General features: G+C 37.8%; 1 protein-coding gene across 1 annotated transcript in view; it reads left to right on the plus strand.

Moving 5' to 3' along the window:
• Positions 1–24,346, plus strand: part of LOC126163715 (adenylate kinase 7-like) — a 129,885-nt gene extending 105,539 nt beyond the window's left edge. The window contains exons 9-10 of the mRNA XM_049920185.1: positions 23,796–23,948; positions 24,182–24,346. Coding sequence (XP_049776142.1) covers positions 23,796–23,948; positions 24,182–24,346 — 318 coding nt within the window. The remainder of the gene's footprint in view (positions 1–23,795; positions 23,949–24,181) is intronic.
• Positions 24,347–24,548: the final 202 nt, after the last annotated feature.

Consider the following 24,548-nt stretch of genomic DNA (forward strand, 5'->3'; position numbering starts at 1 on the left):
TTAATTTTCCTGCACAAAATGACATACAGCATTACTTAATTAACTCAGTGATTAATAATTTCATGAAATGTACCCTAATTTTCAGTATGTTACTCATACATGCAAACAAGGTGATACATAGCAGCTAAGAATAATTTTATAAATTTCTGACAAGCAACATTTTCTATAAACCAAAATCACATTAGTTATTGTAGTTCATAAAAACAGTAAAGTAGAGCCTATCCAATTTTCAAAGCATAATATAGTTTAAGCATTAACAGTTTATTCTTACACCGCTCTGTAAGTTGTCAGATGTCACTTAAAATTGGCTGTTGGTGGTTAAGATGGGTAAGAACTACATCAGCATTGGCTTATATCACAATCATGCAGGTTTGGTACAAAAAATATGAACACGAACAACTGGAATGTTCATTTATATTAATGTTTGAAGACTATTGAGTGATTACAATACCTCAAATTGAGAAACATTTTAATCCATTAGTGCTGTGAGTAGCAAGAGTGTGGAGTGTTATTGTCATTGAAAGTAGTGACTGTTGGATACAATGATGCTCATTATGGACTGAATTAAATGAACTACTGAAGTGTAGGCCTCTCTAATAAATTACTATTGGACAATGCCAAGTGCAAACTGTGACATTGTGGTGTAAATATGAACTTGTTTTGTGCCACATTTAAATAATGAACTTTGCCACTGGAGTATTGCTGATACACAACTGTAGATGCTGATCAGTTTTGTGTGCTAATAAGTTTTCATAGTTGATAAACTGGTCACAGTCCATAATAAATAAACTTTGTAAAAAAAAAAAAAGATAGTGCGTGGTAAAGCAACTTAAATAATTATGGCATCATATTCATCTCTGAACAAACACCGTCTGATACTCATTTAGACTTTAAACTTTGCAGTTCAAATTATGAATACCAGGTCAGTATTGCTATGATCTAGGAGGAAAAGAGAGGCAGACATATGAATATCAACAGCTCCAATGGCAGGCAAGTGCCAAGCAAGGAAAGAAAAGCAGAAAAAGGAATTTATAGAAGCACTGTACAGGAGAAATGGATTGAAGATAAAATTATAGTAATGGAACAGAAAATAAATGAAGATTAATTGAGGAGATGATACTTGAAAAAAATTTGCTAGAGTTCTCTAAGATCTAATTCAAAACAAGGTACTAGAATTGTATGAATGCAGGATGTTTGTTCATTCAGACATGTTTGAAAGAACAGACACCTCATATTCATATAACTGATGTGGCTCTATAGGCAATGAATCCATGACCTTCTGTGCAGATGCACATTTACATTTGACTACCAGCGGGAATCTAAAAATTAGCAATCGTGGAGGCCATGGTCAAGGACTGTGGACAGGTGGCACTAGGTGGGAATGTCAGTTGACAGGGCAGTGTGCAGAGATAGTCCATGCATTCGTGATAAACACTGTGTCTGGGTGGCACAGTGGTTAATGCAAATGCCTATTCAGCTGGAGATCCCCAGTTCGTTTCCTGGCCTGGCATATATTTCCACTCATGGATGCCGATTCCACATGTAGTCCCTATACATTAGTTCTGTCCCTTTCCATTCCTTTCTCACCCCTGTACCTTCAATTTACATAATAAGGTACAAGGACTAGATGACATTCCCTCAGAATTATTGAACTCCTTCGGAGAGTCTATCATGACAGAACTATTTCACTAGCTGAGCAAGGTATATGAGGAAGGAGAAATACCCTCACACTTCAAAAGGATTGTAACAAATCCAATACAAAAAAAGGCAGGTGTTAAAAAATGTGAATATTATCAAACTATCAGTGTAATAGTCATGATTTAAAAATACCCTCATAAATTACTTGCAGATGATTGTAAAAACTGCTACAGACTGACAAGAGGAAAGATCAGTTTGTGTTCTGGAGAAATGTAGGAATATGGAACACATTACTGACCATATGAGTCATCTCAGATGTTGGCTTAATGAAAAGCAAGCCTATGTTTATATCATTTTTAGATCTGGAGGAAGCTTTTGAAATTTTTGACTAGACTTTACACTTTGAAATTTGAAAGGTAACAGAGATAAAATACACTGAGAGAAAGGGAATTTACAATTTGTGCAGAAACTAGACTGCAGTTGTAAGAACTGAAGGACATGAAAGGGAAGAAGTGATGAGAAAGGCCTTGTAACCTGTCACCAATGTTATTCAGTTTGTGAATTGAGCAAGTTGTGAAGGGAACCAAGGAAAAATTTTGGAAACAGAGAACAAATAAAAACTTTGAGGTTAGTTGCTCACTGTAATTCTGTCAGAGAAGGCAGAGGACTTGCAAAGCACTCGAACAGAATGGACAGTTTCTTGAAAATAGCTTGTAAGATGAAGTTCAGCTAAAGTAAAACAAAGTTAATGGAATGTATTCAAATGGAATCAGGCAATTCTGAGGAAATTAGATTGGGAGATGAGATGTAGTAGAAGAGTTTTGTTATGTGGGCAGTAAAATAAGTGAGAGCCGAAGTAGAGAGGATATAAAATGTAGAGTGCCACTGTCAAGCAGAGCACTTCTGAAGAAGAGAAATTTGTCAGCAATGAATGTAAATTGAAATATTAGGAAGACTGTTCTGGAGGCATTTATCTTAAGTATTGTTGTGACTCGCCGATTATTCAAAGTGCCGCTGCGCAATTACGCATGTCCTCTACGTGTGGCGCTGTCTGCCAGCCATGCAGCAGCTGCACCACCTAAGCGGCCAGCCGAGCAGCGGCCGCTAGACTGAGACTCAGTGTTTAATCGAATGCTGACTTGTACACAGGTCAACTTACTCAGTGACTTATATGTGTTGTTGTGTTGTCCGAAATATGTGTTAAACTTGAAGATTTAACAAGTATAGCCTTGTAAGAAGTGAAACGTGGACAATAAACATATCAGACACGAAGAGAATATAACCTTTTGAAATGTGGTGCCACAGAATAATACTGAAGATTATAAGGATAGAGGAATAATGAGGAAGTACTGAATCAAAATGGGGAAAAAAGAAAGATATTGCACAGAAGGGGTCAGTAGATACAACACATCATGAAGCATATAATATATTAGAAATGGAAGATATACAAAAGAATATTTTGTCTGAATGGAGATTTTCTCATTGCATACTACTTATGCAGAGCTCTTAGATTACCAGCCACAGCCATACTCATCATATTCTCGCCAAGTGTCAACACATTGTAAATGCCCCCTATTTATTCATAAAGGGTTGCTGCTACCTCCCCTTGGATACAGACACTGAGGTCCAGCATGCACTGATTGTGAGTACAGAGGTCTTGGGGTAGAATAGGAGACTAGACTTGGTTCGTCTGTAACACCAATATTGACTGTAAGTAGTTCATACTGTGTAATTCTATGTATGTGACTATGAAGTACACATAAACATACTGTGACTGAGTTGAAAAACTTTCTAAGACAGTGCAATTTGCACTCAATCAATAACAGGCCCACAAGAGATAAAGCATGTCTTGACAATATTTTTGTCAACTTTAAAACTACAGAAGAATCATGTGATGTTACAGCGTTTCCATTTTCAGGTCATGACTCTGTATCTTTAAACTATACAAGTAGGTTCTGTATTGATAAGAGTAATATTCCTAAGCCTGACCCAAAAGTTATAATCACCAGACCTGTCACAGATGACAAAATTGTTCAGCTCTGTAATTCCCTTGCTGAGAGAGATTTTGATTGATTTCTCTATTAATCCATGTAACAATTTACATTGTGTCCATTTCATCAGCAAAATCATATACAATACAATATACCTACAGTTTATACACATAAAATTAATATTTACACACATTTTAAGGTATCTTACATTAGTTTTATATCCTTATGTAATTTTCTTATAGTACTGAACAATTATGGATTTAATATTATAATTTTTTCCTTGTGTATTACAATGCAGGCTACTTTAATTACTCCTACGTGCTTTAATTCAGATAGTCCATTACTGTGTAATAACTTTTATTTAATAATATTTTTTTTTTAGTTTTGTTTTGAACTTTCCAATTGTGTCAATATCTTTTATATTTTGGGGTATTTTATTGTATAATTTAACGGCACTGTACAACAAGCTCTGCTGAGTTTTAACTTTATTTTTCCTCTCTAGGTGCAGATTGTATTGGTTTCTAGTTTCATAGCTGTGTACTAAAGAATTTTTAACATAGCTGTCAATTTTATTTTTACATACATAATACTTTGAAAAATGTATTCACAGGGGACAGTTAGGATTTCCAGCTTTTGGAAATGTTCAAGGCAGTGAGCCCTACTGCCGCTCTTGGTTATTATACGAATTGCTCTTTTCTGTAATTTGAAAACTATTTGAATATTTTTACAGTTGACTCCCCTAAATATTATTCCATAGGTAATAACAGAGTGGATATAAGAAAAATATACAGATCTGACACATGTAGTATCACACACTGCAGTCAGAATTCTAAGAGCATAGCATGCAGTAGCGATTCTGTTACAAAGTATTTTAATATGTTCTTCCCACTTTAACTGACTGTCAACATGCATACCAAGAAATTTTGTGTAGTCTATACATTCTATAGTTTCATCATTTAACTTAAAGTTGTTATATTGTGGTTTTTTGCAGACATAGAAGTTAACAGCATTTGTTTTTTTAAAATTTAGTGTTAGTTTATTATTGGATGCCCACTTACGTACACTGTTTAGTGTACGTTCGGCTTTTTCTTTCAGTGCATCTGGTGATTTGTCACTGATTAGAGCATTTGAGTCATCTGCAAACAATATTGTTTGTCCATGCTTGATGCTCTGTGAGAAATCATTTATGTAAATGAGGAATAGTATTGGGCCAAGGACACTACCCTGTGGGACACCTATATTTACATAATTTGGGTCTGAAGTATATTTTTCAATATAGTTTGAGCAACTTGAAATATGTGAGATTTCAGTTATCTGTCTTCTATTTTTTAGATATGACTGGAACCACTTTTTCACAAGTCCCCTTTTTCCCAGTTCATCTAACATATTTAATAATATGTTGTGGTCTACTGTATCAAACGTTTTAGTCTAAGAAATATACCTGTTGTGTAGTTACCTTTATCTAATGCTTCTAGAATGTGTTTTGTGAGGTGTGCTGTTGCTGTGAGTTGTGTATTGCAGTGCGCACTAGCATGTGTTTCACAACTTTGTTCATTCATTTGCAACTAGACTACATGCAAGGCAAAGTGTTGTGTTCAAAGTATCACCATCTCTAGACACATAGAAAATTGATATGTGTAATATATGTAATATAAAAACTTAAAAGATGTTTAAAAATAATGAAATTTTGTAAATTATGCCAGTTTATAAAAGAGAATTTGTAATTTGAATACTGGTTCATACTTAGGGAAATTGTATGATGTAACTTAAAGGCATAGGGAACCCCCTCCGCTACAGAAGGGGCTTGGCACATGACAAAAGGTGGATCTGGCAGTCAATTTGGGCTGCAAGAGAGAGAGCACAGCAGGCAGTCAGTGGCCAGCAGTTGTACAGCCAACACCGCTGGTGTCAAGTGAGGCATATATATGATGGAATGGCCTCAGATGGGTTTTCGGCTGTAAAATGGTGCTCTCGCATTTTGGAATGGCTCTAAAATGATTAATATGTCACCAAGAAGATATGAATAGAGCATTAAACTGCCAGAGGTGAGACCAGATAGCTGCCATGTGCTTGCCACCACTATTGCGCCACTGCTTCACCAACTTTGGAAATCAGACATATACACCAGTATGAACCAGTGTGCTTGTGTGTGAGTGTTTTTCAATAATAATTTCAATGATAAAAATTCGTGTTTTAACTTTGAAACTGTCCTGTTCAAGAAAGCAAGCAGTGTCCTATCCTAAACATGCTAAAGACCGAGTATCCTGTTTATGAAGAACCACTCATTTGTTTCTATTTGAATGTGCCTAAAAAAATTTATTTCACTTTGAATTGTTTCTATTTTGAATGTGCTTTTGAATGTGCTAAACTTTTAGTGCTAAAGGGCATAAATGTTGTTAGTTAAAATCACTTGCTTCACGAGTAATGAAAGAGGCACACAGTTTTGAACCTACTTAAAACTTAACTTTACTTTGAACTTATTTCTGAAGTTAATTAAGAATATTGTTAGTGTTAATTACTTCAAAGCATTGGAAAGTAAATAATCTCAGCTGCGGTTGGAAATCAGTATTAGTGAGATGCAAACTGTTTACGAAATGTGTGCATAGTTTGCTTCTAAAGAAATTTACTGTTTATGGCTCCCCAATTTAATCTTTTCTAGTATGAGAAAGTTAATCTAAATAGTAGTTTTGCTAATGAAATATGAAACATTTCACAGTAGAGTGAATATAAAAAGTGTATGTACAGTGTCATTTAATTGCATTTGTGGTGTTTGGGTGTTAGTCAAATCAGGACTCTGTTCATGCTCAAATTTGGTCTTGTGATGCCTTTGATAACATTTGGTACTGAGTCGGTTAATGGGTGATATGATAATTATTATTAATAGATGTATAGGGCCATTTGTCTTTATGCAATTGCCAGTTAGGCAAATGATAATTACTGCTATCTACTGTTCAGTACATTTGGTAGTTGTGTGTGTTCATTGCACTTCACAAAGAAAGAAGTAACAAAAGTTTCCTCTCTTAAAATTATAGTTAAATTCTTTGAACTTAATATTCTAAATTATTATGCCTAATTAGGCTGGCGACCATATATTCATTCTTTTACATGAATTTAATTACTTTCTTAACTTCAAAAAATAAAGTCTTTCAGTTTTTCTACTAATTGCAATCTGTACGAAATCATAGTTTGATACCCTCTGTCCACTAGGTCAACACAGTCAAACTATGCAAAATTCCTCCCAGAGAGTAACGCTAGTTGCAATGAAGTGTTATGCTTAATGCAGAATTATAGCACATGCGTTATACTTGGTTTCCTTGTGACAGGACTAGAAGTTCGGTTAACAGAGAGCTTGAAGGTTATACATGACTTGCATTTGCATTACACCTTCTGTAGGTGTTTCAGCTGTGAAATTAGAAGTGAATGGATGCCTTTTAGGCTTCCAAATTGTAAGTGACATGTTGCTGCTGTATGGTTGGAATTGCAACCAAGTATAGCAAACTTGCCCATGAAGAAGCATGAGCTGATCAGTCATAGAGGTTACACTAGTAATTCAGTATGACAATGTTCATAAATCATAGGATCAACTCTCTCTCTCTCTCTCTCTCTCTCTCTCTCTCTCTCTCTCTCTCTCTCTCTCTCTCTCTCTCTCTCTGCCTCTCAATAGATGAGGTTATCAATTGTAAATAGATAGCTCTTGAATCCACACTGAAAATTGATAATGTTTCTCAAATCATATATCCAGAAAACTATAACAGTTACTTGGGCATCAATAACAAACACAAAATTTCATTGAAAACCTTGCTGGTGAGTGAAAATAAAGAGCGCTGAAACTGTTCGCATAAAAGCTGAGTGTGTGCAAAATAGGGACACTTTAATTAAACTAATTATTGGTTGCCAGCAAAAATTGTCAACTTGAGAAACTATTGCAAAACATATGGTAAACATAGTTACTGAATGTGAAATATGTTCAGTGGAAACAGCTTAACATGTATTACACAATGAAGGTGATTCTGCCAGCAGAGCTAGACCCATGAATTTTCATTCACAATTCCCATCTCTGTAATGGACTATGTGATAGGAATGTCTGCCAATTGCAGGAGTTCAAACCCACTAATGCAATCCAACTAGTGACATCTGTTAAACAATTTCAGAATGCATTTACTGTATTATGTCTAGAGCAACAAAATATAAAAATTTGTGTGAGCTACATGCAGGATGAAGTGTATATGTAGAGAATGTATGTAGCAGGCAGTTTCAACAATTCCAAAATTCCAAATACTTTCCTAATAAATATTGGCCACACAAATGGAAATGGCCATGAAATCAGTCTTGCTAATGCCAAATAATTGTACATGAAATGATGTCACAATTAGAGAATTTCTGTGAGTGTACTGAAAGTAGGGCACCTGTTTAGATGATTTCATTAAAGAAGATGACCTCATAGCTATGTTAACACAAAAATTACCACTGGCAGTGTGGGATTCGTTAGTTTTATCCCATCACTAAGACACTGAAGAAAATTGCCTTTTTACTGGTCATTTTGAAACTTAAAAAGAAAAATGATGTGAATGTGAGAATAGTTATGAATGAGTAATTAAAAATTCAAAACTTTCATAAAAGTGAAACTGATGTTATGACTGCCGAGTAGATAGAATCATCAAGAAAATAGAATGAGTATCCGAGATGATCACTGTCATAAAGACAGTGACCACTATCAAAATTATCATGGCCATCACGAATCAAAAAAAGAACACTGGAATTTTGAAATTTCTCAGAAACAAATGAGGAATATGAATGTGGGCAGCCTCTGCATTGTTCAGGAAACTTACGCTAGTTTTGGACGAACCCACTCTGAGACTCACGAATCACAATATGGGTCAAATACAATCAGACTTAGAGTGACACACAATAAACCTAATTTTGACCTAAAGAAGGTTTATGGCATAAAAATGAGGCAACAATGAAAAATGAGACAACAAAGGGGGAAATATCAATGCCTTTTAGTGCTATCGATGTATGTGGAATTGATATTGACGCATTGCTTAGGTTCTGCTGCACAACTGAGCACAGTTTCAAAAATTTGTTTGTGCAATTGGAACAATGAGTGAAGTTGCTGGTTTTTTCTGTGAACAATATCCATTTGTCACTGCTGTTGGTAACCAGAGTAAACTATTCAAGGAAAAGATTCTAACTGAAGAATATGAGCATAGCTTTTTGACAATGAAATCTGTAAGTGTGGGACTGATATTGGGTACTGTTTGACTGATACAAGTGGAGTGCAAGAAAGATTTTGTGGGATTAGTGATAAGAAATTTTTGAAAAAGATTATGTTGGTGTTATTAGTGTGGGTGCCATGAACATGAATTTAACATTTTCAGTCCAATTTTTCTACTCAGTACATTTTCCACAACTCTTTTATTTATTTTGAGTGGGTTAGGATGTTAGGCATTATGGGTTATTACACCACCGTTTAAAAAAATAAAATGCAATATGGGGTCACTTGGCAACTTTATTTTCTTTTACAGTTGTGTTTGAAACTACGGTGTGGTTTGCTTATAATTTTTTCTGTATGGTACTCCTTGAAACATTCTCCTGGGTGAAGTCCAGGCTCCCTCTTGGATGTTTTTCAGTAGAAAATTGTTACTCTTTTTCCTCCTATCTCCTTTCATTTACTGCAAACTGTGCAATCATTTGTTGATTTTTTTATTTTGTATTATAAAATGCATCTTCTTAGTCTCTACTCGGTGTCAGACCACAATGGTCTTCCTGTTTTGTATTTCTCACTTGGTTGATTAGCTGTGTGATTAGATTTCTTCTTGAAGAAAGGTGAGTCTGCAGTTGTTCTCCACATTCACATTGACTACTGAGTAAAGAATATAACTGTTCACTACAGCAAAATCAATCAGCCAGAAGAATAATTTTTTCCATCACTTGTATGACCACCTTCTACAACCATAGCAACCACAGTACTGATCTGCCCTGTCCATTTTTCCCATAAACTTCATGTATCCCTGGAACTGCACAAGCTCTTTCTTCCTATAACCAATGATCAATTGGGTTTGAGGATCAACGAATCTACTCAGCATAATCTATAACTCTTCTCATGGAATGAAAGATGCATATTTTTCATCTCACTTTGATAGGCACATAACTCATATTTAGCAAGTTTCATCTTCTTCAAATTGCATAAAAAATCCATCCTAGATGGCATAACTGCACCTGTTAGACGAAATTTTGTATTGTGCAATTCCTGAGCGAGTTGAGGGCTTGTGTAGAACATGTCAGTGAAGATTTGATAGCCTGAACCACCTTCACAAGCTGGCAATTGTTGTTCCAAATGAACCACTATTCTGGTTGCAAAAAGTAAATCAGGATGAATTAGACTTTCTGTAGCTGTGTTTCCATTTAGAAAAAGGTAACCATTTACTGAATTATACAGACAGAAAATTCATAAACCCCACTTTGTAGGTTTCTTTGGATTGTTGCACTTGAATTGAATTCTTGCATTGAATCGTACTGTACTCTCATATATAGCCACATTTCTTTGTGGTACTGTACATAAAGTTCTTTACACTTACTGTCAATATACTCACCAATGTTCTTCACTTCACCCCCTCTTGTACATTGATACCCCTGAGCTATGACAAGTGGAACTAAATACAGCATCCAGATATTTGGTGGGGGGAGGGGGGAACGGATAAGAGAAAAATCATCCTTGAAAAACAGAGTTCATCAAAGCCAATCTTCTGTAAAAAAAACTCAACTGATTCTGTCTTCAAATTCAAGGCCGTGTTCAATATTACACCAGGTAAAGCATTTAATTCTTCTATACAAATATCCCTCCTTGAGTGCCACATTGGGTGTTTTGTTAAGTGGAATGCCTTCCTGTATCTTTTCTTTATCAGACATATTCATAGCATTCACAATTTCACTAATAAGATTGTCAGTGAAGTGGAAATAACCAAGTTCGGTTTTTGGTCAAACACTATGAGGAACGTTGAAACCTTGTTGTGTGACTGAAAAAGGAAACTTCATGAGATCACCATCGCCACAATGATAAACTTCCAGATTTTGCTACAGCTTTTCTCTCTTCATCACTTTTCACTCCATCAGCAGATTCTGATTCACTAGTACTTATATCACTGCACAGAGAGGAAGGTTCTTCCCAGTCAGTGTCATCACTAAATTCTCCTTCATCTCAATGTCTTTGAGAAGCTACCTGGCAATATCATAACCACTTAAGAGTTTTCTGCTGGCTGTTATTGTACTAGAAACATGCAATGCAACATGCTTTGAGTTGTCAGCTATTTGTACTAAGTGCTGTCAGGCATCTAATGAATTTCACAATGGGGCTGACAGAAAGTGCAATAATGGAAACATGTCGGATATCATCTGGCATCAGAACTTTAGCAGAAAACTGTAATGTTGGACAGATTCTGACAGTTGATCAGAAAGGATTAGGTGTTCATCAGGAAGAGGGCATTGTGGCTTGGTATCACATGAAAATAGGATTGATTAATTAGAGAAAAGAAGATTTTTCCCAAAACACTCTCGATACAATGAAGCACTTGGTAGTTTTACCTGTATTAAATAGTAAATAAAGAATGACGTAGAGAGTTATTAAACTGTTATTCAGGCAGAAACTGGGACTCTTAAAAGATTGTATAGAGTGTGTCTGTTTAAAGACTACAGAGTATGAACTTTTTAGAAACAGAAGTTATCTTATCTTATCCAGACAGACAGATTTCCCACACCATATCCTCACACACTCCTAATCTTCCCACCAATCCCAAGAACCAACAGCAAAACATCACCCACCCTGGAAACCTTAACCATATCCTTCACCAGGGGTTCCACTATTTATCATCATGCCTGAAAATGAGAGACATCCTATCGTAGGTCTCTAGAAGAGCGTAGCATTCCAAAGTATTGGAAAAGGGCACAGGTCATCCCAATTTTCAAGGAGGGATGTCGAACAGATGTGCAGAACTATAGACCTATATCTCTAATGTTGATCAGTTGTAGAATTTTTGAACACGTATTATGTTCGAGTATAATGACTTTTCTGGAGACTAGAAATCTACTTTGTAGGAATCAGCATGGGTTTCGAAAAAGACGATCATGTGAAACCCAGCTCACGCTATCTGTCCACGAGACTCAGAGGACCATAGACACGGGTTCCCAGGTAGATGCCGTGTTTCTTGACTTCTGCAAGGCATTCTATACGGTTCCCCACAGTAGTTTAATGAACAGAGTTAATGCTCATCTTTATCCATCATATGAAGTCAAGGGAAGGCTGAAAGACCACAGAATGATGTTCATGAGCAATGCACTATCTTATTGTAAGAATAAGTACACAGTTATTAAATTATAAGCTCTTGCTATTGTTTAGGAGTACAGGCTTGTACTTGAACTCTTGCACTTAAAGCTCTTGATAGGGATGATTGTTTTACAGGCATTTTATTTAACTTGTCCTGGGCTTTTGACACTGTTGACCATAGAATCCTATTGAGCAAGATAGAAGTACTAGGTATAAGAGGAACAGTGAATGCGTGGTTTCAGTCTTACATGAAAAATAGGGAGCAAAAGGTGGAGGTTGTTCACACATCTAATGATGAAAAATGTTTTTAAAAATAATTGTCAGGCAAGAAATACATAAATACAGGTGCTCCTGAGGGTAGTGTATTGAGTCTAATTCTGTTCTTATTGTATATCATTGACTTTATGTCAGCAGCTCTTGGTCTTGTGGTTAGTGTTACTGACTCTCGATCTCAGGGTCCCGAGTTCAATTCTCAGCTGGGTTGGGAATTTTCTCTACTCAGAATGGGGTTTATGTTGTGCATTGTCCTCATCACAATTTCATCATCATCAGTGCACAAGCTGCTGAAATGGCATCAAATAAAAATACTTGCATCAGGCAGGCGGACTCATGAGAAGGGGGATCCCAACAACAAATGCCCTAAGCACATTTCACTGGCTTTATGTAGAAAAGGTTCTCTTTGCTGATGACGGTAAGTTCATAGTACCTGATATAACATCGGAACTATTAGAGAAAGCAAATGAAACCCTCAAAGATGTTTACAGTTGGGCAGTATGTAACAAATTATTATTGAACATAAAGAAAATTAGCAGTACACATTCCAGTATAAAGAGAGGAGGCAACACTATCACTTTAAGCATAGGTGATAAATCTCTAGATTGCAGAGCAAACTCAAAAATTTTAGGGATGAGCATTTATTATCAGCTAACATGGAGGAAACAACAGAGATTCTGGCAAAAAGAATGTCATAAACATGCTATACTCTTAGAGTGTTAACATTGGTTTGTAACAGCAGTGGCATGTGGTGAAATTATATGCCTATATACTCAATTCTTAGCTAAGGAATTCTTTTTTGGGGATTGAAGGCACATAACATGGACGCAATTTTTAAATGGCAGAAAAGGGCTGTATGAATAATAGCTGGAAGTAGTTGTCAGGCTCACTGTAAAGAGCTATTTAAAAAATAAACAATAGAAAATCTAGGATGGAATGTAACAATTGTGCCTATCTGCAACTCAGCTTCTCTGCTGTGTGCTGAGTAGCAACTATTATTTAAAAAAATTAGGCATCCTTATTGCATCAAGTGAGTACACTCATGCTCGTAAATTAAGGATATGCTGATACATGATGAAACAACTCTCTGGTGGGCAGTTTGTGGGTTTAAATCACCTCGGGGTATGACCATGCGGTGTATTTGACCTGCAGTCGTCGCATGGTGGTGCTGGCCACATATGAAGAGGTGTGTTGGTGCATTTCTGAGTACAGTGCAGTGAGTAAGTTTGCAGACATTTTCAGATGTGCTAATGGTGACTGTGTGTTGAAAATGGCTCAAAGAAGACATATTGATGACGTTATGAGGGGTAGAATACTAGGGCGACTGGAGGTTGGTCAAACACAGCAGGTCATAGCACGGGCCCTCCGTGTGCCATAAAGTGTGACCTCAAGATTATGGCAACAATTCCAGCAGACAGAAAACGTGTTCAGGCACTACAGTACGGGACGTCTACAGTGTACAACAGCACGAGAAGACCAATATCTCACCATCAGTGCCCGCAGATGGCCACGAAGTACTGCAGGTAGTCTTGCTTGGGACCTTACTGCAGCCACTGGAACAGTTGTCTCCAGACACACAGTCTACAGACGACTGAACAAACATGTTTTATTCACCCAGAGACCTGCAAGATGCACTCCATTGACCCCTGGTCACAGGAGAGCCCGTAAAGCCTGGTGTCAAGACCACAATACATGGTCATTGGAACAGTGGTCCCAGGATATGTTCATGGATGAGTTTGGGTATAGTCTGAACAGTGGTTCTTGCTGGGTTTTCATCTGGCATGAACCATGAACCAGATACTAACCCCTTAATGTCCTTGAAAGGGACATGTGTGCAGGTCATGAGTTGATGATGTGGGGTGGGATTGTGATTGGTGCACGTACACACCTGCATGTGTACTGTAACAGGTCAGGTGTATCAGGACATCATTTTGAACCAGTATGTCTGCCTTTTCAGGGGTGCAGTTGGTCTCACCTTCCTCCAGATGGATGATAACACACGGCCCGACTGATGTGCCATCGTGGAGGAGTACCTTGAAACAGAAGATATCAGGTGAATGGAGTGGCCTGCCTGTTCTCTAGACCTAAACCCCATTGAGTACATCTGGGATGCACTCAATTGACATATCACTGCACATCTTCAAACCCCTATGATACTTCAGGAGCTCTGACAGGCACTGGTGCAAGAATGGGAGGCTATACCCCAGCCGCTGCTTGACCACCTGATCCACAGTATTCCAACCCGTTGTGCAGTCTGTGTACATGTGCATGGTGATCATATCCCATATTGATGTCGGGGTAAATGCACAGGAAACAGTGGCGTTTTTGTAGCAAATGTGTTTCTGGATGGTTTTCTCAACTTATCACCAATACCGTGGACTTACAGATCTGTGTCTTGTGTGTTCCCTATGTGCCTATGCTATTAGCGCCAGTTTTGTGTAGTGCCACATTGTGTGGCACCACATTCTGCTGTTATCCTTAATTTATGAGCATGAGTGTGGATATACCATTCTGTGGTCATATTGGGAAAAATACAGGGTGTTTCAAAAAGGACTTTACAACTTTGAAAATTCATATAAATTAATTCATAGTACATACAGAGGTGATTGTAGTGCAATTTTGTAGGGAATTACATCAAGTTTTGTCTCTCATAAATTGCTAGTGCCAAATTGCACCATAAGAAAAGGTAGTGACAGTTGCTTTAAAGCTGGTTGCCTTCATGGCACCCGAGAGTGCTAGCTGTGTGTTTTGGTTTGAAGAATCAAAGTTGGCAACAAAAGTTCAGCATAATTTCTGTACCAAGTACACTGAAGATCCTCCTAGTAGGCCTATAACTTATGAGTGGTGTAAATGTTTTGCAGAAACAGGGTGCTCAGTAAGACATATGAAATCATCAGGACATCCAAGCACATCTGACAACATCGTTGAGCAAGTGAAACAACATTTTGTCAACAATTTTACGAAATTGACACGGCATGTATCTCGTGAACTGCAAATCCCACATACGACTGCATGGCATGTGTTGAGAAACCATTTGCATTTGAAACTGTACAGATTTATGATTGTGCAAGCAATAAGAGACACAGATAAAATTGCTCAAAAGAACTTCAGTGCTGATATGGCAAATGGATTACATGAGGATGAACATTTCTTGGACAAAATCATCTTTTCTGATGAGTTGACTTTTTGCTTAAGTGGCAACACACATAACTGTAGGATTTGGGGCAGTGCAAATCCACATCAAACATTGAAAATGTTCGAGATAGCCCTAAACTGAACGTTATTTGTGCATTGAGAAAGAACAAAGTGTACGGCCCCTTTTTTTTCTGTGAGAGATCCATCAACGGAATAGTGTACTTGAATATATTACAACAACTTTTGATACCACAGATCAATGAGGATGACCAACATCAAAATGTTTACTTCATGGAAGAGGATGCACCACCCCACTACCTGTCTGATGACTGGGATTTTCTCAGTTACCGCTTTCCAGATCAATCGATTGGTAATGATGCACCAATTACATAGCCCCCACAGTCCCTAGACCTGACACCACTCGATTTTGTTTATTGTTATTCATCAAGGATATCATGTTTGTACCTCCTATGCTGGCTTCTGAATTTAGAGCAAGAATTTATGCCACCACTGAGCAAGTTACACCTGTAATGCTACAGCAAGTTTGGAAAGAAATTGACTCCGATGGGATGTGTGCAGGATAACCAACAGAAGCCACATACAACATCTTTAGTTTAAGGTAAAAAAATCAGCTCTATAACTTCTTTCAATAAATTTATATGAATTTTCAAAGTTATAAAGTCCTTTTTGAAACACCCGGTATTACTAAAATACTGAACAAATAGTTCTTTTCACAATCACAGAACAAGAGCTAGTTTGCAGTCACATTTATCAAGGAAAGAGAAATAAAATACTCAAAATAGCATCTTATGTCAGGGGACAAAATTTTGTACTAAATTGCCAAATGAAATGGAAAAGATTACTAAAACACATTTCTTTAAAAAGGCAGCTAAAACAATCTTCAGGACCTGAGAGTGGTGTATAGTAATGAAAAGGGATAACTACAACACCTTGTCTCATTTCAGTACATTGTGATGGTTTTCTGTTTTCACAAGAATCATGTGTAATGATGTATAATGCGTGGCAGCAATGTCAATTGGCTTAGTTTTTTATGTGGACAGTTGAGTGTAGAGTCAGGAATACAGACAAGGGACACAGCAGCATCTTCTCAGTCCATGAATCATAAGTCATGACTTAGTGTGAGCAACACTGAATAGTGGAACTCTCTTTTACATTGCAGGTGACCAGAGACAGTTCAGCATTCATCAGTGGGTGTCCTCAGTGTGTAGCTAGTGAAGAAGGTATCTCTGTTTTATATTGCAAGTTACCTGAAACAATTTGGATATAAATGAAGGAGCTTCATACTGCAGAGAATTACCAAATGGGATGGTGACCTCATTTTCAGGAGGATGGAGTTGCTCTGTTCAGTCAATCGGATTTGGGTTTTCTGTCATTTTCCTGCATTCTTATGGCATGCTGGAATGTTTTGACCTATTGATTGGCACTGTATTACCTTGGAAAATCCTATATCCTTGTGATATGGGACTTGAATGAATAAAAAGAAGTAAAGAAATTTTGATTGTTGAGGCAGCACACTAGAGTAAGGAACAGCCATAAAATTTTATCATTTCCATTGAAGTGTAAGCTGATGTACAATCATTTAAGAAGATCAGTATTAGCAATATAAGAATATGATTTGAAAATGCAATATATTCCAGAATCTCACTACATCCACCAGGATGTGCAGAGGACCAAATTCATTAATGATAACTTCATAATATAGACTCAGGTCCAGGATACCCCATCCTCATTCCTTTACAACCTCAACAACTTCTCTCCCAACCACTCTACTTGGTCCTCCTTAACCCATCATGCCACCTCCTGGACATTGACCACCTCCTCTTGGATGGCTCTGCCCACAACTCGCACATCTTTCCACATTAAACCTACCAACCACTATCATCCCTTCCACACCAAAAAATCTCTCCCATACAGCCTGGCCATGCAGAGACAGTGTGTTTGCAGTGACAGGATCTCCCTTGCCCAGTCTCTCAAAGGCCCTCACAGATGGACACTATCCCCCAGAGAAGTCCGCAAACAGATTTTTCCAAGCCATATCCCCACACAATCCTCCCACCATCCCCAAGAACCACATACAATGGAGCACCCCATCCCATCCCAGAGCTGAACAACTGAATGACATCCTTCATCAAGGCTTTAATTATCTATCATCATGCCCTGAAATTAGAAACACCCTACCCAATATCTTTCCCAAACCTCCTAAAGTGGTGTTCCATCACACACCCAACTTCCATACCTTAGTCCATCCCTATGCCACTCCCAGTCCCAGCCCTTTGCTACAGGAACCACATCCCTGTAGAAAACCTAAGTGTAAGATCTGCCCAGTCCACCCACCCAACACTTCCTCATCCACTCCTGTCACAACCGTATCCTACCCCATCAGAGGCTGGACACCTGTGAGAGCAGCCATGTTACATATATCAGCTTTGGTGCAATTATTGCTCAGCTTTTTATACTGGTATGACTAACAACCAGCTGTCTACCAGTATGAATGGCCACCACTAAACTGTGGCCTGGAACAGAGTCGACTATTCTGTGGCACACATGCAGATGTACGTAACATGCTTGATCTCAATGGTGGCTTCACAGCCCGGACCATCTGGATCATCCCCTCCACCACCAACTTTTATGAACTATGCAGGTGAGATTTGTCCTTAAATCACATTCTCATCTCACAAAATCATCCTGGTCTCAACCTATGGTAACCTGTTGTGCCCATACTCTCCACCCAACTGTTTCTGCCCCCTCGTCTTGTCACTTCCTCACAGTTCACCTCCCCTCACCTCACTGTGCACTTCTCTCTGCTGGCACACCCATCAGTCTTTTTCCCTCCCCGCTTCTCTCTTTTCCAATCCCCATTTCCCCCCACCACTTTCCCTCACCCACAGTCCACCAACACTGTGCCTGGCAGCCCTTACCTGCCATCCCCGGTCACTGCACACTCTGCAAGGCAGTGTTGGTTCCTCTTCCCCTCCCAGACCCTACTGTCCATAACCCTCCCCCCCCCCCCCCCCCCCCCCCCGCTCTGGATTGTTGCCTCCATTTTATGTGTTTCTGTTGAAGGCTGGCTGGAGTTGCCAGAGATAGAAGTCATGTGTGTGTGTGTGTGTGTGTGTGTGTGTGTGTGTGTGTGTGTGTGTGTGTGTGTGTGATGAGTGCTTGCTTGTGTAAATATGTGTGCTTATTTTTTCTGAAGAAAACTTTGATTAAAGATTTATATGTAACACTCTTTCCATTGTGCCTGTCTGCGAATCAGCGCGTACCAAACTAATCTTTTCATAACATTGTCTATATGGGTAGTCAGTGAGTCACTATAAAATGCATGGCAGTGGGTACTTCGTAACCATATTGTAGGGTTCCTTTCCTTTTTCAGATGGCAACACAGAAGAAAAATTACTTATATGCCCTTGTAAGTTTTTTTATATTTATTTCACAATTGTATTCCCTACAAGAACAATACCTTCATGGCTGAAGAATGTAGTTGTTGTTGTCTTCAATTCTGAGACTGGTTTGATGCAGTTCTCCATGCTACTCTATCCTGTGCAAGCTTCTTCATCTCCCCGTACTTACTGCAACCTACATCCTTCTGAATCTGCTTAGTGTATTCATCTCTTGGTCTCCCTCTATGATTTTTACCCTCCATGCTGCCCTCCAATGCTAAATTTGTGATCCTTTGATGCCTCAGAACATTTCCTACCAACCGGTCCCTTCTTCTTATCAAGTTGTGCCACAAATACCTCTTTTCCCCAATTTTATTCAATACCTCCTCATTAGTTGTGTGATCTACCCATCTAACCTTCAGCATTCTTCTGTAGCACCACATTTAGAAAGGTTCTATTCTCTTCTTGTCCAAACTATTTATCGTCCATGTTTCACTTCCATACATGGCTACACTCCATACAAATACTTTCAGAAACGACTTCCTGACACTTAAATCTATACTCAATGTTAACAAATTTCTCTTCTTCAGAAACGCTTTCCTTGCCATTGCCAGTCTACATATTATATCCTCTCTACTTCGACCATCGTCAGTTATTTTGCTCCCCAAATAGCAAAACTCCTTTACTACTTTAAGTGTCTCATTTCCTAATCTAATTCCCTCAGCATCACCTGACTTAATTTGACTACATTCCATTATCCTTGTTTTGCTTTTGTTGATGTTCATCTTATATCCTCCTTTCAAGACACTGTCCATTCCGTTCAACAGCTCTTCCAAGTCCTTTGCTGTCTCTGACAGAATTACAATATCATCGGCGAACCTCAAAGTTTTTATTTCTTCTCCATGGACTTTAATACCTACTCCAAATTTTTCTTTTGTTTCCTTTACTGCTTGCTCAATATACAGATTGAATAACATCGGGGAGAGGCTACAACCCTGTCTCAATCCCTTCCCAACCACTGCTTCTCTTTCATGCCCCTAGACTCTTATAACTGCCATCTGGTTTCTGTACAAATTGTAAATAGCCTTTTGCTCCCTGTATTTTACCCCTGCCACCTTTAGAATTTGAAAGAGAGTATTCCAGTCAACAATGTCAAAAGCTTTCTCTAAGTCTAAAAATGCTAGAAATGTAGGTTTGCCTTTCCTTAATCTATTTTCAAAGATAAGTCGTAGAGTCAGTATTGCCTCACGTGTTCCAACATTTCTGCGGAATCTAAACTGATCTTCCCTGAGGTTGGTTTCTACTAGTTTTTCCATTCGTCTGTAAAGAATTCGTGTTAGTATTTTGCAGCTGTGACTTATTAAACTGATAGTTCTGTAGTTTTCACATCTGTCAACATCTGTGTTCTTTGGGATTGGAATTATTATATTCTTCTTGAAGTCTGAGGGTATTTCGCCTGTCTCATACATCTTGCTCACCAGATGGTAGAGTTTTGTCAGGACTGGCTCTCCCAAGGCCATCAGTAATTCTAATGGAATGTTGTCTACTCCCGGGGCCTTTTTCCGACTCAGGTCTTTCAGTGCTCTGTCAAACTCTTCACGCAGTATCGTATCTCCCATTTCATCTTCATCTACATCCTCTTCCATTTCCATAATATTGTCCTCAAGTACATCGCCCTTGTATAGACCCTCTATGTACTCCTTCCACCTTTCTGCTTTCCCTTCTTTGCTTAGAACTGGGTTTCCATCTGAGCTCTTGATATTCATACAAGTGGCTCTCTTTTCTCCAAAGGTCTCTTTAATTTTCCTGTAGACAGTATCTATCTTACCCCTAGTGAGATAAGCCTCTACATCCTTACATTTGTCCTCTAGCCATCCCTGTTTAGCCATTTTGCACTTCCTGTCGATCTCATTTTTGAGATGTTTGTATTCCTTTTTGCCTGCTTCATTTACTGCGTTTTTTATATTTTCTCCTTGCATCAATTAAATTCAATATTTCTTCTGTTACCCAAGGATTTCTACTAGCCCTCGTCTTTTTATCTACTTGATCCTCTGCTGCCTCCACTATTTCATCCCTCAAAGCTACCCATTCTTCTTCTACTGTATTTCTTTCCCCCATGCTTGTCAATTGTTCCCTTATGCTCTCCCTAAAACTCTTGTGACCATGAGTTTCTATATACTGGTGTAGGTTTATCCATTGCTTGAGAAACAAAGGATGGGTGCTTCTGTGTTTTCTTCAGATTTGCTGCTCCATCTGTTTATACATAACTGGTTTCTTATAGTCATAATTCCCATAATTTTCCATATGATGAGATTATTAGTTGTAATAATTTGTGATTAGTATAGTTTGCAGAAGTTGGCTGCTTCTGCCTGGTAATGTATTGCTTAACTTTTTGATAGTGTTCACAGAACATAATGATGTGAATGAATGATTTTCTAAATTACATTTTGGAATTCGTGTCAGCCACATCTCCATAGCCCAAAAATGTATGAATTGTTCTGTCATCTCATCTTCCAGTTCGTACTCCTCCCACACCTGCTATATTCATGTCATCCAGGTCATTACTGCTGAGTTAAACTCCCAAAAGCTCATTTAAATTTTCAGTGAAAATGGATTAATTAAAGCAGAATTATGTAATAATTTTAATTGATTGTCTGCCTCCTTAACTGAGTGGTCAGTGCATCTGATTTCCATGTGGCAGGCCCTGGTTCAATTCCTGGCTGGATCAGAGATATTCTCCATGTGGGGACTGGGTGTTGTGTTGTCCTTATCATCATTTTGTCATCATCGTGATGCAAGTCACCCAATGTGGTGTCATCTGAAAAGCTGGCAACTCAGTGGCCCAATTCCCTAGGTGGGGTGCCAGTGCCTTATGATCATCATCATCATTTAACTGATTCAACTGTGGTTTCCTGGTGATACATTGTATACTCTACTAACTAAATGATTTTTTTTGTTTTGTTTTTTGCTTGTTTCACAAACCTTAATATTTTTGTGCACATTAGGTTTCAGGTTATCAGCCCATTTTTACAAAAATAACAGAGTTTTGTGAAACAAGGCCAAAACGTTTTTGTATAGTTAATACAGAATTATGTGGTTAGAATGATGAGTATTCATACTTTACAATGAAATGTTATAACTATATGATGAAATGGAATATAAAAGTTGCTCTTCCTAATATTTACCATCATGATTCTTCCAGAAAAAGGATTTAAAAATCTGAAAGTATGAGATTGTTCCACTTACTTTAACTGTTTTCAATGGTGCGTCACCAGCTATGTACCTCACTTCTTTATATTGATGAAATTGTCCAAATAATTTCACTGATGAACTGGTAAAAGTTGCTGTCGAACTTTTGTTGGGCATGAGAGTCTTTTTTTATCACTTCACAGGTCTCTTATTTCATCTTCTCCTATTTTTCTCCTCCATGAATATTTGTTTATCATCACTTGTTATCTTTATTAAACCTTGGTGTTGCAGTGTTTGATGATAGAAATGATAAAACAACCATTAAACTTCTTCAGGCTTCGTGGCTATTGGGAATCTTTTTCGTGAGTAGCATGAATTGGTAGCATACATACAGGCACTAGAGAGCTGATTCAGAATAATCATTAATTTAAGATGAAACATTGCTGTGACTGGATTGAGATGATACCATCAGCTATTGTAAAACATTTGTACTGAGAAGTGGTTGTTGGCAAGCAGCAGCAGCAGCTGTGCTGAGACAGTGACAGTGGTCTTAAGGCATTCAAAAAGTGTAGTGGTATGTGAAATATAAAAAGAACAGAATCATGTCACACATTGTAGACACATTAATGATACACTTGTATTTGGACACACACATGCTACAAGCATCAGGACATATGCAAGGGGCACCTGAATGTGCCAGAAGAGCAGTGCTTAGTTCATATGTACTCTTTTTGAGCATAACCATCTCTTGTCATCAGGTCACAAGCAGAAGTTTTCCACAATAAGATAACTGTAGGTAGTAATTCTCAAAATAAACACAAGTAAACATGGGGAGCTTTCTGACTAGGGTGACTGCACTCTTAGGTTCTGCGCCTAATGTCTCATTCTTTTGTGGTTGCCAGTGGCTGATCTTCATTGGTTTGCACACACTGATTTTCAAAGTACTGTACAGGTCTCATTGAGAGGTAAATAAAATTCAACTTTTAGTAATATGCACCACTAATTCATGCAGGGGTTGGCAGTAACTGCCAAGATGACAAAAAGTGATTCCCAAATCTTGGTGTCTGTGGGTAGGTTGAATTCTGTCTGCTGGTGGCTAGTGTCCAATAATCAAAGTCCTTGGAAAGTTAAAAATCAAGTTCACAATGTGGCTGGAGGTAGGTGCTGTAGCTGGCTCACAAGACATGTTTAAACTGTTGAGATGTAGCTCCCATGACCTCTGTAGAGGTGATAGACAGAACATAGTCAGTCTAGTATTTTTTTATAATAACAACAGTTCATGTGTTTTATTTAAGTATCATCACTGACTGATGTGGAATGTGATTTATCACATTACCTTTATTATCCTGTCACATAGCGGCAACACCCAGTCACTGCTGCGGAATGCTGTTTTGTGATTTGCTGTTACCATAATTACATGTCCTAAAACTAAATTTCCCACTGCTCTAACATGAGATCACTTTATCAGTTGGGAAAATAAAAATGTACTTCAAACAAATAAAAATGTACATCAAGCAACAATTTGATCAAAAGGAAAATGGATACATTATTTACTGTTGACACACAATAGCACAACACAAAACAAACTGAAAATATCTTCCAAAAAATCTGATGGCTCTTTGGAGAGATATCCCATGTATGGTAGCAAAAAATTGCACAAGACTTTATTTGGTGTGTTTTTCTCAATACATTCAACAACCTACCAGAAAGCTCTTTTCCTTAATGACATTCACTAAAAGCTATATGTGTATGGCTGTGTAATATGTGTGTGTGTCAAAAATATTCAAATGTATAAAATTATAGCAGTTTCTGTGAAAGAAGTGTTCAGAGTAAAATTTTTCCTTTCAGCAACAGATATTTGAAATGCTTACTGTTAAACTGAAAATGGAATCAAGTTTCCTTTCTGGTGACAGCCTTGGAATGAAGTGGCACTCAGAACCAGGTTTTGTTGACAACATTCAAAATGTCGTAACTGAATATAGAAATGCTAGAAAACTTAAGGTATGCTTTTGTGTATCTTTTATTTCTGATTTTAATGATCAGTGTTGTGACGTTCACACACAATTTTTAGCATAATGCTTCTTTATTGTCAAATAGCAAACTAACTCATAGAGAGAGAATATATCATTTGTTTACACTGTGACAGGGGTACTGTATTAGAGTAATAAATGTACTAGTCACATTCTACAGAAAACATTATTCAAAAAGGATGTATCACTGTTGTTTTGTTTCAGATCTATTGTTACATAATTTTTGTGACATTATTTAAAAAAGAACAGAAAAGTATGTTGCCTTCTGCGAGATCAGATTCTTTGTGTATAGCTACATCTTTGGTGCTGCTTGCACTGACACACAAGACACAAGATGATACCTTTGACTTTAAACAACTTTTTCCATAAATATTATAAAAATCACATATTTTTACAAAATACCAGCTTTCCTAGTTATGGAATTGTGTTGATAACTATACTTACTTTGTATGCTCTTTAGATAGACATGCATGAATCATCTTTGTAACCAATCAGTCAAAGTTGATATGTATCACATAGAACTTAAGTGATTCTAATGTGATGCGTAAAGGGCCTAACCAACCAATCTGTT

The sequence above is a fragment of the Schistocerca cancellata genome, chromosome 1 (genome assembly GCF_023864275.1).
Source record: "Schistocerca cancellata isolate TAMUIC-IGC-003103 chromosome 1, iqSchCanc2.1, whole genome shotgun sequence".
Taxonomy (NCBI): domain Eukaryota; kingdom Metazoa; phylum Arthropoda; class Insecta; order Orthoptera; family Acrididae; genus Schistocerca; species Schistocerca cancellata.